This window comes from Colossoma macropomum, unplaced genomic scaffold (assembly GCF_904425465.1).
Source record: "Colossoma macropomum unplaced genomic scaffold, Colossoma_macropomum, whole genome shotgun sequence".
NCBI lineage: Eukaryota > Metazoa > Chordata > Actinopteri > Characiformes > Serrasalmidae > Colossoma > Colossoma macropomum.
Window position 1 is genome coordinate 31,096,584 of NW_023494809.1, and position 16,871 is coordinate 31,113,454.

At 41.4% G+C, this 16,871-nt stretch overlaps 1 protein-coding gene across 1 annotated transcript in view; it reads left to right on the top strand.

The window, feature by feature from the left end:
* gli3 (GLI family zinc finger 3) overlaps positions 1 to 16,871 on the top strand; it is a 213,944-nt gene that overhangs the window by 166,851 nt on the left and 30,222 nt on the right. Inside the window, exons 7-9 of the mRNA XM_036558807.1 lie at positions 2,930 to 3,134; positions 11,221 to 11,437; positions 15,378 to 15,491. Of these exons, the coding sequence (XP_036414700.1) occupies positions 2,930 to 3,134; positions 11,221 to 11,437; positions 15,378 to 15,491 (536 nt within the window). The remainder of the gene's footprint in view (positions 1 to 2,929; positions 3,135 to 11,220; positions 11,438 to 15,377; positions 15,492 to 16,871) is intronic.

The window sequence follows — 16,871 nt, forward strand, 5'->3', positions numbered from 1 at the left end:
GGGGGGAGAAAAAAAGAAAAAGTGAGTCACAAAGTCATTGTGTCACTCCGCGCAACAAAAGCGCTCCATCCCCTCAGCGTCTCTCTCTTCCCCTCCTTCTTTCCCTCCTCTCTCGCCTTCTCCCTCCTTTCTTGTTTGTGACATTCGCGAGTGAAAAGACAACAAAAGTCATTTCTTAATCTGTAGATGCCCGTCATTGTGCGCGAGTGGAAGGCCTGTCTTCGGCGGAGCTGCTTTCTAGTGAAAGCTTTTCAAACGCAGCCCACTGCAATTCCATTCACCAATAAAGCACTATTCAAGCAAATTAAATGTGATTAAACATTGCTGTGACACAGACGTGGGAGAGAGAAAGCCACTGGTTATGTGTGTGTTTTGTTTTTTTGTTTTACAGTGTGTGTGTGTGTGTGTGTGTGTGTGTGCGCCTGTGTTAAAGTATGAAACGTGGTCATTGACTGTACTCGGGCTCTTCCCTCCTTTTTTACGTGATTATACCGAATTAAATTGACTTTATGAGGAATTATAGGCATTCTATTCAATTAAATTCCCATCATTCCTGGTCATTTACATTCTTGCGAATGCTAAATTCACAAAGCTGAAAGCCGTAAGGATCTGAATCAAACTCTATGAGAAAATTAGGCTTAACTGACATGACTATAAAGTATCTAGTCGATATTTAAGCGCTGAGTAGTAGCGGGAATGTCTCCGGCCTCTGAAAGCTGCTGCTGGAACAAAACCTTGTATCTCCAAAATGGCAACTTTACAGGAGAAGGAAAAAACACACTTTACTTTTAATGTAAGTCAATGGAACCAGACTTTTTTTGAAGCAGTTTTGAGCCGTTTCTTTTAATCCATTCATCATGAAATTTATACACAATATAAAGAGCAACAGGTACTTTCACATTATGTCAAAAACTGAAAAACAAAAATGGAGATATGCGGTTTTGTTGCGACAGCTGTGATATACGGTCTGTATATATGGCCGTATGAGTAGACAGTGATATTTGGCCCAATACGGTAGTTTTAGGGTGCGTTCATACTTGGCAGGTTTGGTCAGTTTCAAACGAGCCCTGGTCCGACTGCTCTGTTAGTCCAGTTTTGGGCGGAGCCAGTCCCCGTGAGCCATGTAAACCATTTGCAGTTGCCACACAGTCACACCCGACACCCCAGTGCTCCCACTACAGTCCTTCCTCCTTTAAACCAGTTAGCTCTGTCTGCTGCTCTAAGAATAAGTCGACCTGAACAGAACAGAATGAGCTATAAACAATATTTATCGATCAATCAATATTTACCCCCCTACTGACAAACTTAAGCACCTGAAAAAACTATAAATAATACTATTATTAATTTTATCAGCTACGTCAGGCCCATTCAAACTCCCCCAGACTTCATCTATACATTTTCAAATTTAAAACATGGAGTATTTAAATTTTTAGTATTTATATATTTATACTCTGGCCTGGCTGAATACTTGATAGTTATTATTCACTGAGAGATGTGCGTCCATATCGCCCAGTATGTCCAGCTAATCAACATTTTAAACTCAATATTTAATCAATAGTCAATGTCAGTCCATTGCTTTCCATTCTGCATTAGACAGAGCTGAAACTAAAGCAACTGGTAAACAGAAACCACAGCAATGCAGGGAGTCTCATGGCTCACCGCACTGATATCACAAAACAGATAAAACAAATGAAACCCACAAGCCCAGTCAGTGTGAGCGCTAAGCAAACCACAGTTTCTGCTTCGATCAGAACCAGGAGAACCCAACTACAAGTATAAATACACCCTACAACATTTACCCATTCAAACACAGCTTCACCAGGACATGCTGTAAGTTCACTAACGGAGCAAATCGGGGGGGATGGGAAAAATATACTGTCAATCTTGCGAGAAAATATATCTCCGAAATGCTGTAAGTGGTAACTGTTTACTTTCTGGTACGGAAAATCACATGAATTTCCCAGGTGGATAAACACATGCGGTTTTTGCACACTTCGCATGTTAAACGTGTTCTTACATGTCCAAAAATGTGTTCTCCTGTGAAAAAACAGGATTTTTACTTTACTTCAAAATTACGTTACTTACTTTAGAACAAACTGATGTTTTACTCAAATAGGAATTCAACCTTTCAGAAGAGAAATTTGTAGACCTGACAGTAATTTGTTCATTTACAGAGTAGAAATGCACCAACTACATGTTACATGATGCAGCAACTGACAAGTGAACCTTCTTCACGTGATATATCATCGCTGTCCAAAGAAAAACATGAATCTCCAAAAGAATAACTTCACAGAAGAAGGCAAAGCATTTTTAAATTTGAACTTAAGTTAACTTAAAGAGATTTTATTCAAAATGATTTTAGAGCCATTCTGTTTGTCCATGCATCACAAAATTTTAACACAATGCAAAGACAGCCACCGTGTCCAAATGATGTAGAAAAATAAAAACTAACAAAAATGGAGATTTTTTTTGGGGACAGTGGTGATGTAATAATCTTGGCTTAATATGTTAATATATATTTTTTTCTTTTTTAACTCTATTTAATCAATTTGTCATGAAATGTTCAAACCATGAGCAGCTGGAATCTTCAGATGGTGTGAAAAACATGAAATAATAGAGTTTTCTTATGACAGTAACAGCAGTGATGGTATACCCTATAAGGATGTGAGACAGTAACAGCAGTGATGGTATACCCTATAAGGATGTGAGACAGTAACAGCAGTGATGGTATACCCTATAAGGATGTGAGACAGTAACAGCAGTGATGGTATACCCTATAAGGATGTGAGACAGTAACAGCAGTGATGGTATACCCTATAAGGATGATATACTGTACATTTTAGTAAAGCTGTTGCGGTGCTGAACTCCGGCCTGCTCTCAGTTTAACCTTTTTAACCTATTGTAAAAGCTCTCTCTCTTTCTCGTTCAGGTTCTCGCTTTCCGAGCCCGAGGCTGCTGGCTCGTCAGAACCGTAAGCGGCCCCTGCCCGTCTCGCCCCACTCAGACTCCGGATTCGATCTGCAGACGATGATCCGCACCTCGCCCGCCAACTCGCTGGTGACCATCCTGAACAGCTCGCGGCCCAGCACCTCCACCAGCGGATCCTACGGCCACCTGTCTGCCGGAACCATCAGGTACTGACCACCTCTGCTTTACTCAGCTCAGTACGCTGACCATCTACATAAGATGCTGGAGTGGAGACTCGGAAATTTAGGCTGCTCTTTCTGGGTTATAATTTCAGCAGAAGTGCTGGTAAAAACAAAAATACAGCATTACTTTGATCAACGAACGATTCCTTTATCTTTATTAACCGCAACCGCATTAAATGTACTCTACCTAAGTGCCAACAGCTCCCCCTTGTGGAGAATCTTCAGCCTGCTAAACGTGAGTGAGTTAGGCCAGAAACATACAAAGCACAAGTATGCAAAGGTAAATGACAGCACTCGGTCTGCGCATTGCAAACGCTCAGTCCTTCTGTACAAACTCAACGTGAGTCCTTACGTTACTGTGGTGGCTAAAGCACTCAGTACTGAAGGGGGCGCTAGAGGACAAATCAAAGATCTACTGTTATTCCAACAGCCTCAACAGATAAACACCCTGGCTCTAATCCTAACCCTTACCATAACCTCAACCCAAAACCTAATCCTAACCCTCATCCTGGCCCTAATCCTAACCCTAAACTTAACCTCAACCCAAAACCTAATTCTAACCCTCATCCCTGGCCCTAATCCTAACCCTAAACTTAACCTCAACCCAAAACCTAATCCTAACCCTCACCCTGGCCCTAATCCTAACCCTAACCTCAACCCAAAACCTAATCCTAACTCTCATCCTGGCCCTAATCCTAACCCTAAACTTAACCTCAACCCAAAACCTAATTAGTTGTCCGTTTCCTCTAAAAAGCACCCGTAACATAAAGTGTCACCAAAGTGAGAAATTCTGATTAATTAGTCTGTCTTTGTAGATTTTAGTCTGTATTTCTCAGTAATTTGTCTTATAAACGTGACGTAAAGAGGTTCATCCTTTCCTAACGAGAGGACAGAATAATGGAAACAGGCTAATTCACCCAATTCCTCTTCACAACAGCTGTTTGATTGGATTTAGTTCAGCAGCTGGAAGGAAACCTGCGTTCTGTTTTCTCCACACATCCAGCTGAGATAACCTGCATTACTGTAAACACCAAAGGTGACGAGAGAAGGATCAGCAGGAAGAAACGGAAACAGGAAGCCGGAGGATGTAACGGAAGAAGAAGAGGGACGTCGGGTGGAGGAAAACCGCGGTGATAAAGCGCTGAAGGCATTTTGCTAACGAGAAAGGCGTGTTTAACGCAGACAGAGCTGGCAGGAGGACGACAGGAGGAGAGGAGAGCGAACGTGATAGAGAGATAGATGGAGAGGAAGAGAGGACGAGAGAGCGGCCGGCGGCCCGGCCTCGGCGGCGGAGTGATGAATGAACGCGGGACGGAGAAATAAACGAGGGAACAGGCCGAGCGCTATTAGGAGGAAACGTGTGAACACACTCCTCTCCTCCTCCCTCGCACTCGTCCCTCTGATATGCATCACCTGATTAATGTTCCCTCCATCAGAGCAGGAGCGCTCTACCCCGCCGCCGCCGCCGCGCAATCGCTCACGCTGGAAAAGGGGGAGCGGACGGGGGGATGACGGATGGAAGGGTCGCGGAGAGGGGGACAGGGGGAGGAGGAAGGGGCCGGGTTGAGGACACTAACACACGCTCTAATGGGAAAGAGAGAGCGAAGGAAGATAAAATAAAGCCAATAAAAAGGATGGTGGCGCCTCTCACGGCCTGGCTGCTGCATTCAGGGTGAAGCTTGAGAACATTAAAGAACATTAAACACGCAAACTTTTTACAGCCTTTTAAATGACATAATCTGACCTGGTCAAAATCATTTGTAAACTGGTGGTTATCTCAAAAATAAGTATCGTTTGCCCTGAAATATCATTTCTCATATTGAAACAACTAGAAAAATTCTGAATTCTAAACCTTTAATTGATACCACATTTGTGTTTGTGAGTACAAAAGGTAAAATTTTATTATGATTTGAAGGTCTGAAAAAGTTTTTATATCAAAAGTGCAATTTTCGGTAACACTTTCTATGAATGTCATGTTTGTAAGCATCTATAAACACATTTATAACAGTTATAATGTATTCATAAGGCATTATAAACATGATTATAAATATTTATAAACAAGAATTACACTGAATTACACTTTATAGCCATGTTTATTATACATTATGGATTGTTAATATAATGCATTATAAGTAGTGTTAATAACATGTTATACTGTCAGTGCCAAAGAAGTCAGTTCCAGCTTGGAGAGCGTAAAGTAAAGACAAATACCAAGCTAACGGTGGTGAACATTACCTTTCCCACATTGGGTAAAACACTGATGGCAGCTCTAGTTTAAACTCTGACATTTGAAGCCTGTAATGTGCTTTACTGTGAATGTTTTAGTGTTTCAGTAAATCCTTCAGTAAATACTTCAACTTGAAGCCTCACTCTGAACACTGGAGGAGGCTTTAGTACAGTACGCTTCACTTTACTTAGAGCGGACAAATACGACTTATGAGCTCTTATAATTTGTTATGATCAGTACTTATAATGTATTATGGTAACAATTCATAATGCATAATAAACATGGCTATAATGTATAATGCATTTTTATAAATATTTACAGCTATGTTTATAATGTCTTATGAATCCATTATAACATGTTATGAATGTGTTTATAGATGCTTACAAAGGTGACATTCATAGAAAGTGTTACCCAATTTTCAAATCGCATGAGCTGCAATTTTTGTAAGTCTCATTTTAACAATGTTGCAAGTTTTAAGATGTGAAACTTAACCTAATAACGTGGAGCTGCTGAACAGCTTTCAGATGAATTTGATCATTGAGAAGCAACCAAACATTCACGTGTTGTGACATCACAACCACAAACACCTGGCAGGTTGGGACACAAACCTCAAGCCAGAATAAATATATCACTGCTGTCGGAACAAAACCTCGTATCTCCAAAGTGGTAACTTTACAGGAGAAGGAAAAAACAAACTCTACTTTTAATGTAAGTCAATGGAACCAGACTTTTTTGCAAGTCATTTTCTTTTGGTCCATTCATCGTGAGATTTACACATAATGTAAATGACAACAGGTGCTTTCAAATTATTTAAAAACCTGAAAAACAACAAAAATGCAGATACAAAGTTTTGTTCCGACAGTAGTGATACACCTGTCCTCTTAGCCAAAAAAGGCACATACCTCAAATTACCGCAATTTTAATCGCAACCGAAATATTGGTCTGAAAAATCGCCATAGGAGAATTCGTCAGAATCGTTCAGCCCTTATTTGAATTTGATGAAAACTTAGTATTGTGCAGAAAGAAATCAAGTGTAAATCTAGTACCTCACTATGAATTTATGTAATTGTAATTATGTAGCTTAGCAAAACAAAAGCTACAAAATTCTCTCTCCTCGAAAGTTAAACTCACAACTGAGCTCAGAATAATAATTAATGACCTCAAATGGTGAATTTTTTAGTTAGCTGTAGTCCAGCGGACAGCCTGGCCCTGACGGCTTTAGGAAAACGATTAACTGTTCAACACAGGAGTGAGAGGGATATTGATATGGGGTTAATCAATGACATGGAGTTGATTTGTGCAGTTAATCGAACCCCTTTCATTGATGACGGCTGCATTTCTACCCCTTAAGACCCGATCGTGATGAGAAGGGCTGCTTTCTTGCGGATGTTTTTCAGAATTCAGCTGATCTTGATGACCAGGTCTTTAATTTATCCAGGAGTTAAGTAGTTCTATAGTTGAGTCGAAGAGCATAATAGCTCCTTTTCTTTAAAATTGCACAAACATTTTATTCTTTTTCTCAAATGTGATGCCAGGATGATCGGCTGGAGCTGAATAAGTGCTGAAACATACATTCCTCTTTCCTGTGACATTTCTGAGTGAAAGGTGGTATCAGGGAGGGTCTCTGAGCTCACTGAGCATTTCGCTCGATGATAGTTGGGAGGTGAAGGTGAAACAAGATACTGAAACTTGATATTTTTGGTTCATTTTATTTTTCTATGCCCTCTGGTGCAGAATTCAGAGCATGTCTCGGATTCGGGAAAAAGACACTGCATGTTGATGGTCTTAATTTTGAGACCTAAAGAATTGAAGAATTGTTCTTACTATGACCGGGCACGTGAACTAACCAGGTATAAAACGGTCAATTTTGGATTTCAGACTGACTTTCAGTCCTGAACTAATTGTTTTTATGCAACTACATTCAGTTTTTAAGCATCTCTCTAATATTGTGGTTGTGGATCAATGCTTATCACATTGCAGTCTTTACTTACCACAAAACTGAGACAAGTTAGAGACGAAGTCCCTGAAAATAAACCTATTATGATGTTAGAGAGAAACAGACGCTCAAATCTAGATTCAGTGAAGCTGATTGTTGATCTGCTTCACCCACAATCAGCTTCTGTCTCTGGTGTTCTTAACTAACTAGAGCTGCAGCACTGCTCTGCCTCAGGGTGGCGCTGTAGCAGACTGGTTCACCCAGTTGGTCCTTCATAGTCTAGAAACTGTAACTCTGCCCGGATTCCTCTGAAAAACTTTACAATGAGCTGCAGCAGATCTGTAAATCTGAAAACTCGCCCAGTTTCCCAAGAGTTTGGAGTGAAGAGTGACTGTTCAATCCATCTGCTCAAGCGTAGTCATGTGAGCTGCTGTGCAGGTTTAGTTCTAGCATTGATGGTAGTTGTAGTCCATCAGGTAATACAAACTCTAGAAAACAAATGTAGATGTTTGTAAACAAAGGGCCTACTGTGGGGGAAATTAAATATCCATATTCCTGGGCATCCCAAAGACATTGTCCAATTCCAAAATATAACTGTTTACTGAGGGTTCTGGCTGGTCAGAGTCCAGATTTAAACCCTACAGTGAATATTTGGTCTCATATTAAACTCAAACCAGCTCAGCAGTGTTTTTAAGCTGTTTGAAGCCGTCAGTGCTGAGTGAATCAATACTGACTCTTCTTTTTATAAAAGAGAAATAGAAATTCTCCAACACTAACTTACTGCAGCTATTTAATGATTTGTTGTTTTGCCCTTTTTTTTGTCCAGGAATGTATACATTTCACAACATGAACATTAAAATACAAGCCTTTTACACGCTGCTTGTGTTTTTCTAATGACAATTTGTTACACTTATTGACAAAAATGCTTTTCAGAATCATTGTATCCTTTTTATCTCAGTGTTAAACCAAATTAATTGATTAATAATTAAATTATTTGTGCTTTAACACTTGCATCTTTCATAGTACCAGTGCTACATGCTCAAACACTTCAAGTAAAGCTCTGATACAGTCATTAAACTCTAAAGAGATGCAGAACCAACACTGAATCATAAACTGTCTAATAAACGTACAGTTGCAAATGAGAGTTTATGAAAAGAGCCTTTGAACTGGTTGGAATGGTTCATTAAAATGAATATACTCTGTAATGGGTAGCTAAAATGGAAAACCGAGACGTTCGAATATCGTTCATATCACAGTAAAGTGAGATCACTCAGCTCCTGAAACTCTGCAATGCGCATCTTGGAGGAAAAAGTTCTGGACTTTCGGACTGTGAGGAAAGTTCGCCTCTGGACCGCCCGGCGTGTTCCTCCTGAGGGCCGGGGGCCTGAGAATCTCCCAGCATCCCCGGCGACGTGTCAGTCAGCCTGTCAGAGCGCTGCCTCCCTGCCCGATCGGGGGGGAGCGAGAGAGGATGAACGAGACCAAGAGAAACAGAAGCGCAGAGAGGCCCCCGGCCCCCGGCCGGACCGATTGATCACTGATTTGCGGAGCCGAGCTGATCAGTCATGTCTGAAGTGTGTGGGGATGTGGGCTGATGAGCGATGAGACAGCGGGCTGCGTCCGGCCGCATTGATTTCCTCTCCCAGCGTAATAAGATTAGCAGACGTATGAGGCGGCGAGAGCGACCCGTAATGCTCACGATGAGTGGATGAGTGAACGTTTCTCTGCAAAAGAGCCTCAGGGAGCTGCGCTTAGAGCCAAACCCACAGCTAGAGAGAGGATAGGTGACACATGGAAGCTAAGTTTGAACACGGTTATACAATATTACATCAACTGCTCGCTTTCGTGTCCAAGCAAGCACTCATTAAGAACTAAATTGTGCTCATTAAGGACAAAATTGTGTCAGTATGAGCTTTGTTTGAAGCTGCACTGTGTAATATTTTTATTACAATTGACTCATTACTGGGTGAGGAGGGTGCTGTGAGTCGCCCTGTAAAGCCTGAAAAAATCAGAGGGAGTTTTTTACACCACATCGTACATCTTTACACATTAATGTCCTTAAAAAAAGATCTGGCTTGACGTTTACGTCTCAAATGATCTCAAAATCAACATTATACTCATGAAGATATGATGACAATAGAAGATAAAGCTCTGCTGTGTCTGATCCACTCAGACCAGCGCAACACACACTAACACACCACCACCACGTCAGTGTTACTGCAGTGCTGAGAATGATCCACCACACAAATAGTACCTGCTCTGTGAGGGTCCATGGGGGTCCTGACCACTGAAGAACAGGGTAACAAAGTATCAGAGAAACAGATGGACTACAGTCTGTAACTGTAGAACTACAGAGTGGAACTATACGGTCAGTGGAGCTGATAAAATGGACAGAGTGTAGAAACGAGGAGGTGGTTATAGTGTTTATATTTGCACTATATTGTGTGATACTTTTTTGGTATATATAAAGTGTTACAGTACATTTACTACAGCACAGTGTGATGAATGTCCTCATGTAAAGGGGTCCCTAGGCTCCTTTCTTTCCCCCTAACAACAGTGCGACCTGTGCTTGTGTGTGTGAGTGTGTGTCCTCAGAGACGCAGAGCAAATCAGAGTGATACATCTGTTTACTGCTGCCTTTCTGCTTCTCCTCTGTTCATTGTGATTATTGTTAGATTTTACATTCATTACAAATCATAGTGTGACAGAGAGGTTATACTGGATCAGCACAAGTACAGGAAATCACTGCCTGACTAACTGTAAATATGACAAATAAGAGTAAACAGCAGGCTCTAGATTTTATATGACACTATACACTATATGGACAAAAGTATTGGGACACCCCTTCTAATTATTGAATTCAGGTGTTTGAATTCAGGGGCTGTAAAGCGCCACAACTGGACTCTGGAGCAGTGGAAACACATTCAGTGGAGTGACCAATCAGCTTCTCTATTGGTCAGTCTGATGGACGAGTCTGGGTTTGGCGAATGCGAGGAGAACGTTACCTGCCTGACTGCACTGTGCCAGCTGTAGAGTTTGGTGGAGGAGGGATGATGATATGGGGCTGTTTTTCAGGGGTTGGTCTAGAACCCTTAGTTCCAGTGAAGGGGAATCTTAATGCTTCAGCACCAAGACATTCTGGACAACTGTACACTTCCAACTTTGTGGGAACAGTTTGAGGAAGAACCTTTCCTGTTCCAGCATGACTGAGCCCCAGTGCACAAAGCAGCTCCATAAAGGCCTGACTGGGTGAGTTTGGTGTGGAAGAACCCGACTGACCCTCACAGAGCCCTGACCTCAACCCCATCACACACCTTTGGGATGAACTAGAATGGGGATTGTGAGCCAGACCCTCTCGTCCAACATCAGTGTCTGACCTCACAAATGCTCTTCTGGATGAATGGACACAAATTCCCACAGACTCTCCAACATCTTGTAGAAGCTTCCCAGAAGAGTGGAAGCTGTTAGAGCTGCAAAGGGGGACCAGATCCATATTAATGCCTCTGGATTTAGAATGGGAGTCATAAAAGCTCCTGTAGGTGTAATGAGTACATTACAAACAATACATTTGTCCATATAGTGTATATCATTATCATGAAAAATGTCACAGTACAATATAAAATAAAATATATAGAAAATAATATAAAATAATTGTATTGACAGTTTTTGATTGTATTTTTAAAAATGTAGCGCTGCTGGTTCTTTTTTCTCTGTTCAAACTGGTCAGATGTCTGAAAAAGTAAATATCATGACATATTCTGTATTGTGAAATTTTTAAAGTATTGCAATATTATATTTTATCCTTATCGCCCACCTGTAGTTTGATCCTAAATGATAATTCACTCTTTCCTCCTTCCCTCCTTTCTATTTCTCTCTCTCTCTCTCTCTCTCTCTCTCTCTCTCTCTAGTCCCGCACTGAGCTTCGCCTACCCGCCCACTCCTGTGGCACTGCAGATGCACCAGCAGCTGATTGGGCGGCCACCAGGCATTGTGGGGTCAGCTTTCGGCCACAGTCCCCCGCTAATCCACCCTGCGCCAACCTTCGCCACCCAGAGACCCGTAGCGGGCATCACACCGTCCAGTCTCGGGCCCACGGAGCGTTCCACCGGTTCCACTGACTCACAGGTGACTACGTAACCCTATATGAACTCTTTACCAAACAGATCTGGTTCTAAAATCGAACTGAACCACAAAAATAAATATGCACACGTATTATACATTCTTAAAAAAGACGGTTCTTCAAGGGTGCTTTAGTAAAGCTAATGGTTCTATTTAGAAACATGAGTTCTATATAGAACTCATATAGGGTCTTTGCATGGTAGTATTGTTATAATGTCAAAGGTGCTATATAGAACCATATACAACACATTCTCCATCAATCTGTACAACCATTTCACTGTGCAAAGAACCCTTTAATCATGAAAGAACTTCTGTATAGAAGTCATGCTTCTAAATACCATGAATCCCTTTACTAAAGAACCCCTGAAAACCATCTTTTTTACGAGTGAATGTTTGGAGAACCCTGTTCTCTCGCGTACCTCACATTTAATAGGCTAGTGTTAGATACTGTAGCATCATACCACAGTGGTTAAAGGCTAAACCTTTTATGGCTCTGCATGTAGACGTCTGGGCAAACGGCTGAGGATAACACTGGTCCTCATTCTCCAGTATCTTCCTAAGTTCGTTCTTAAGTGTGTTCTTGATGAAGGTCCTAAGAAAAAGTCTCCGTCAGATTCATGACGTGTTCTTAAAGCGCAGAACTGTTCTCACCTTTGTGCTCTTGAGTGTGTGTAGATTCTGTTCTTACCTAAGAACAAACCCCACATAAGAGAACATCGGTGAGTCAGAGTCTTTGTGAAAACTGCGTAAAGTGGGTTTAAGAAGAAATTTCTTCTTAAGTACGGTTGGAGAATGAGGTCCAATGTTCTTGTTGCATTTTCACAGTATTGAACTTTGTTTACTTTACCACGCCGGCTAGGTCAGTAGCCTGCAGGAACCAGCACAGCAAAGTTTAGTCCTCACCATCAGGAAGGTAATGATATGTGTAGATGTTGACATTAAGAAAACCAGTGTTTCTTGCCTTTTCGTGTGACTGATGGTGGCATGCAGCTGGTTAGACGTTGCCGTGGTGATAGCATCCAGCAAAACGTTTACATGACCTAAGAATAGCTTTGCTAGTTGCTTTGGAGAACTCTTATTTTTACGGCTAGAATTCTGGACTCCTATAGGCCGCCCTGTAGTTACCCCCTGTATTGCACATTGGTGTATTTAATTGGTTATATAATATTATGTATAGTATTTTGTCACTCTTTCATAAAAGCTATAAAAGCTGCGCGTTACAGTGATTTTACCATAGTTAAAGGGCCCATATCCTGCATTTGTCTGCTATTTTATTTGTTCCTTCGAGGTTCACCCATAACATGTGTGTGTTTTGTGTTCCAAAGGTGACCATAATTCAGTTTAAATGACCATTTTCGTCTCTTCATCTCTTAGAATTAAACAGCTGCTCACTCTGACAGACGGTGGAAGTGCTAGATCTATGTGCTCTATTGCTTTGGTGTGTCTTCTAATGTTCTTTAGTTGAGAAGTAACACCGCTGTGGCTGGAAAGGTGATGTGGCAATGTACCGACTTTAGCTCTGTCCTTTAGAACCGGACGTAAAGAGGGTGGCTCCTTCTTGCTTTTACTGCATTATTCATAAAAGCTATAAAAGCTGCGCGTTACAGTGATTTTACCATAGTTAAAGGGCCCATATCCTGCATTTGTCCGTTATTTTATTTGTTCCTTCGAGGTTCACCCATAACATGTGTGTTTTGTGTTCCAAAGGTGGCCATAATTCATTTTACGTGACCATTTTCTTCATCTCTTAGAATTAAACAGGCTGTTTTGACACTGTTCCTTGAAGACAGATATAGGAGAAAGGAGCTCTATTATAATTGGCTGCCTTATATTGTGACTCTCTCTAGAACTTTCTTATGAATGGGCGGAGCTAAACTGCACTAGGCTGAATAGGTGGATGTATATAAATGAGTTGGTCCTTGTGACATCATAGAAACAACGAATTCAAAGCGAATTCATCCACACTGCATGGACTGGATGGTGAACGTTATGTTTTGAACCAGCGTTTATGTATTACTTTAAACTCATATTTTAAAAAGAAAGGGAATTTTGGTTTTGGTCTGGTTTCCTTTAAGGGATTACTTTTACTGCGGAGCCTAAAAACACTCCTTAACCATGGTAACACAAAGCCTCTTGTAGCTTACGGCTTTAATAATCTCTTACAAATTGTTTGTGAGCTACAAAGCCCTTCACAGATCTATGTATATGAGTGAAAAGGTGCAGAGTGGGAGCTGCACAATATTGACAAAAGACTAATACTGTGATTATATTACTACACATTGCCATTGCTTTACACCCTGTAATACACTGAAACACTTTAGTGAATCAATAATGTGGCATTATATTATTACCTGAATTACCTGAACACCCTGATTCATCAAAGCACCCACAGAAACACTCCTCTGGAACTGTGCCAACTGATTGATTATAAGGCTCATTTGCATATTGCAGCCGTATCACAACAGTAGCGCAATAGTGATTTAACAAACGATACGCAGCCCTCATGCACGGTCACAGTCTTATTTTCTCCTCAGTGATTTAGTGTCCTTTAGATTCAGATTACCTTACGAATGTTTATCTTTCATCATCATATCTCTTGGAGCTGTTTAATGGCCATGCATGCTGTATGAAAACATGCACCACCAACACATCAGCATCATAGAAACAGTAGACTGCAGGTAGGCCTCCCTCACAGCGGCCCCCCGGGACTTTTCCCCACGGAGACGGTGCGTGTGCATGTGTGAGCTGTCTGTGTGTTGTGTCCGGATGTGTCCTGCTTGCCTTTTGAGAAATATCACCCAGTTTGTTAGCAGCAAAATTCGCCCTGCTCTGCTTATTAATCAGCGCCGGGTCCACTGCAGTTGTCTTTACTTCTGAAGGATGGATGCAAAAGCGCCTCGTCTTCCCCCTCCGCCACCCTCGCTCCATTTTTACCTGCTGCGTGTGGTGGATTACAGCTTCGCTCAAAGCGCTAAGTGATTTTTCTCTGCGTTTGTATTGATCTGAATTGGGATGATAGCGACGGTTTCTGCCCTGATGGTGAATGAGGCTTCGCTCACTCCTTCTCAGAGCCTATTGCTCTTCCACAACTGTTAAAAACCCCTCTCTGCAGTCCCGACTGGGCCCCATCCATCCCGCCCCCCACCCCTCCGCCCCCCGGCTCACCCCGTACACAGCTGCAGCCTCCGTAATCGAAGGGCCGAGCGGGACATTTGTCTCTCTACGTGGTCATAAAAGAACAATTAACGAGAAAGCGTGAAAGAGCGGAGCATTGCTCACTCTGACAGACGGAGGAAGTGCTAGATCTATGTGCTCTATTGCTTTGGTGTGTCTTCTAATGGTCTGTAGTTGAGAAGTAACACCACTGTGGCTGGAAAGGTGATGTGGCAATGTACTGAGTTTAGCTCTGTCCTTTAGAACCGGACATAAAGAGGGTGGCTCCTCCTTGCTTTTACTGCATTTGAAGCTTTTATGTCAACAATATCATCTCCGAAATGATGTATACACTTAAAAAAAGGTTCTTCAAGGGTTCTTTAGTAAAGGGAATGGTTCTATTTAGCATCATGAGTTCTATATAGAACTATTTCATGCTTAAATGGTTCTTTGTATAGTTGTGACTGATCCACTCACACCAGCACAACACACACCACCACGTCAGTGTTACTGCAGTGCTGAGAATGATCCACCACCCAAATAGTACCTGCTCTGTGAGGGTCCATGGGGGTCCTGACCACTGAAGAACAGGGTAAAAGGGGGCTAACAAAGTATCAGAGAAACAGATGGACTACAGTCTGTAACTGTAGAACTACAAAGTGCACCTATATAGTAAGTGGAGCTGATAAAATGGACAATTAGCGTCGAAATAAGGAGGTGGTCATCGATGTAATGTTACCCGCTCTTTTCCTTCATGTAGGTGACCGTGTGTGTGTGTGTGTGTGTGTTTCAGAGTAAACCCACGAGTGAATCGGCCGTGAGCAGCACAGGAGACCCCATGCACCACAAACGCTCCAAAATGAAACCTGACGACGAGCCCCCCAGCCCTGGAGCGGTCAGCGTGCAGGTAAACACACAAACACAAACATACAGACACACATAAACATCACGCCTCACATGTGCTCTCATAAATATACACCACACATAAATAAACCCCTTCCTTTATAAACTCAGCTTCAAGGCACTTCACCCACTCCCCACCCACAAACTCACAGCCCTCACACACAACACACACACACACACACGCGCGCGCGCTCACGCAGTGGAAGCTTGGAAGCCAATTATGCGAGGCACTGTAAAACTATTTATTTATGCGTTTGATTCGGTGGCGTGCTGCGGCTCTGCCTCAGATGCGATAAGCACAACCGATCTGTGCCGCCTGAGAAGAAAATTGTTTTGCTTTTAATCAGATACACGAGTGAATGAAAAAATGAAAGAAGAATTAGGCAACACGTTTCCCACTTTCCTTCCGCAGAGCTGACGGACGCCGACTATCCGCTGCTGTAAACAATACTATATAAATGAACACCATAGGCCGCGTTACCCCTTTCTGTCCGAATCTGTCTTTTGGTCAGATTTTGTTTACTGTATCATATTAACAGTAAAAAACAGTAAAAATAGCAACTGTATGCTGTGACTTCACAGCCAGCTGGACCACAGGGTTACTGTGATGTAGCTCAATTCTGCTGTTCTTACAGCACTTACAGTAATGAGCTGTAAATAAACAGTAATGTTCTGTATTTTTACATACCAGCATAAAAAGTAATGCAGCTCAGGACACAGTAATCTACTGCATGTGAAAAAATACTTTTACTTCTGCCTTGTGGTCAGTCTGTCTAAAGTGCTGGGTCATTAACTGCTATGTCTTGATGAATATGTATTTTATGTATTTTTCTTGTTCCTCTTCTTTTCTTAATTTTTTCCATTTTTCTTGTCTGAATTTGTTTTTTATAATGTTAATTTGTTCATGTAGTTCAGTTCATTTTAGTTTAGACTGATTAAATTCCATTTTAATTTCTTTTCAGTACCTTTGCTCTGTAAATGCTCAGCTGCTTTGAAAATTATATATATATATTTATATATATATATATATATATCAACCTTCATTCATGTTAAAATTACTAAAATTTCTAAAATTGTTATGCTGGCAATTTGAAATGAAATTCTTGTTTTGAATTTAAAAAGAATGCAAATAGGACATTATATATAATTATTTCTAGACATCTCAGAGTTTTGGATCCCACTGTATATAAATATAATAGTTTGCTGGTATAGATATAACACTATATTTAATTAAATAAAGGCGTCTCTGTGCCGAGCAGTTTGCTTTCTAATTTTAAACTGCATTTTTTTCAATTTATACATAGTTAAACCAGACCTATCATAGCCCCACCCCCTACTGCACTTTTACTACAGTCTCATTGACCCAGTATCATCATCATCATCA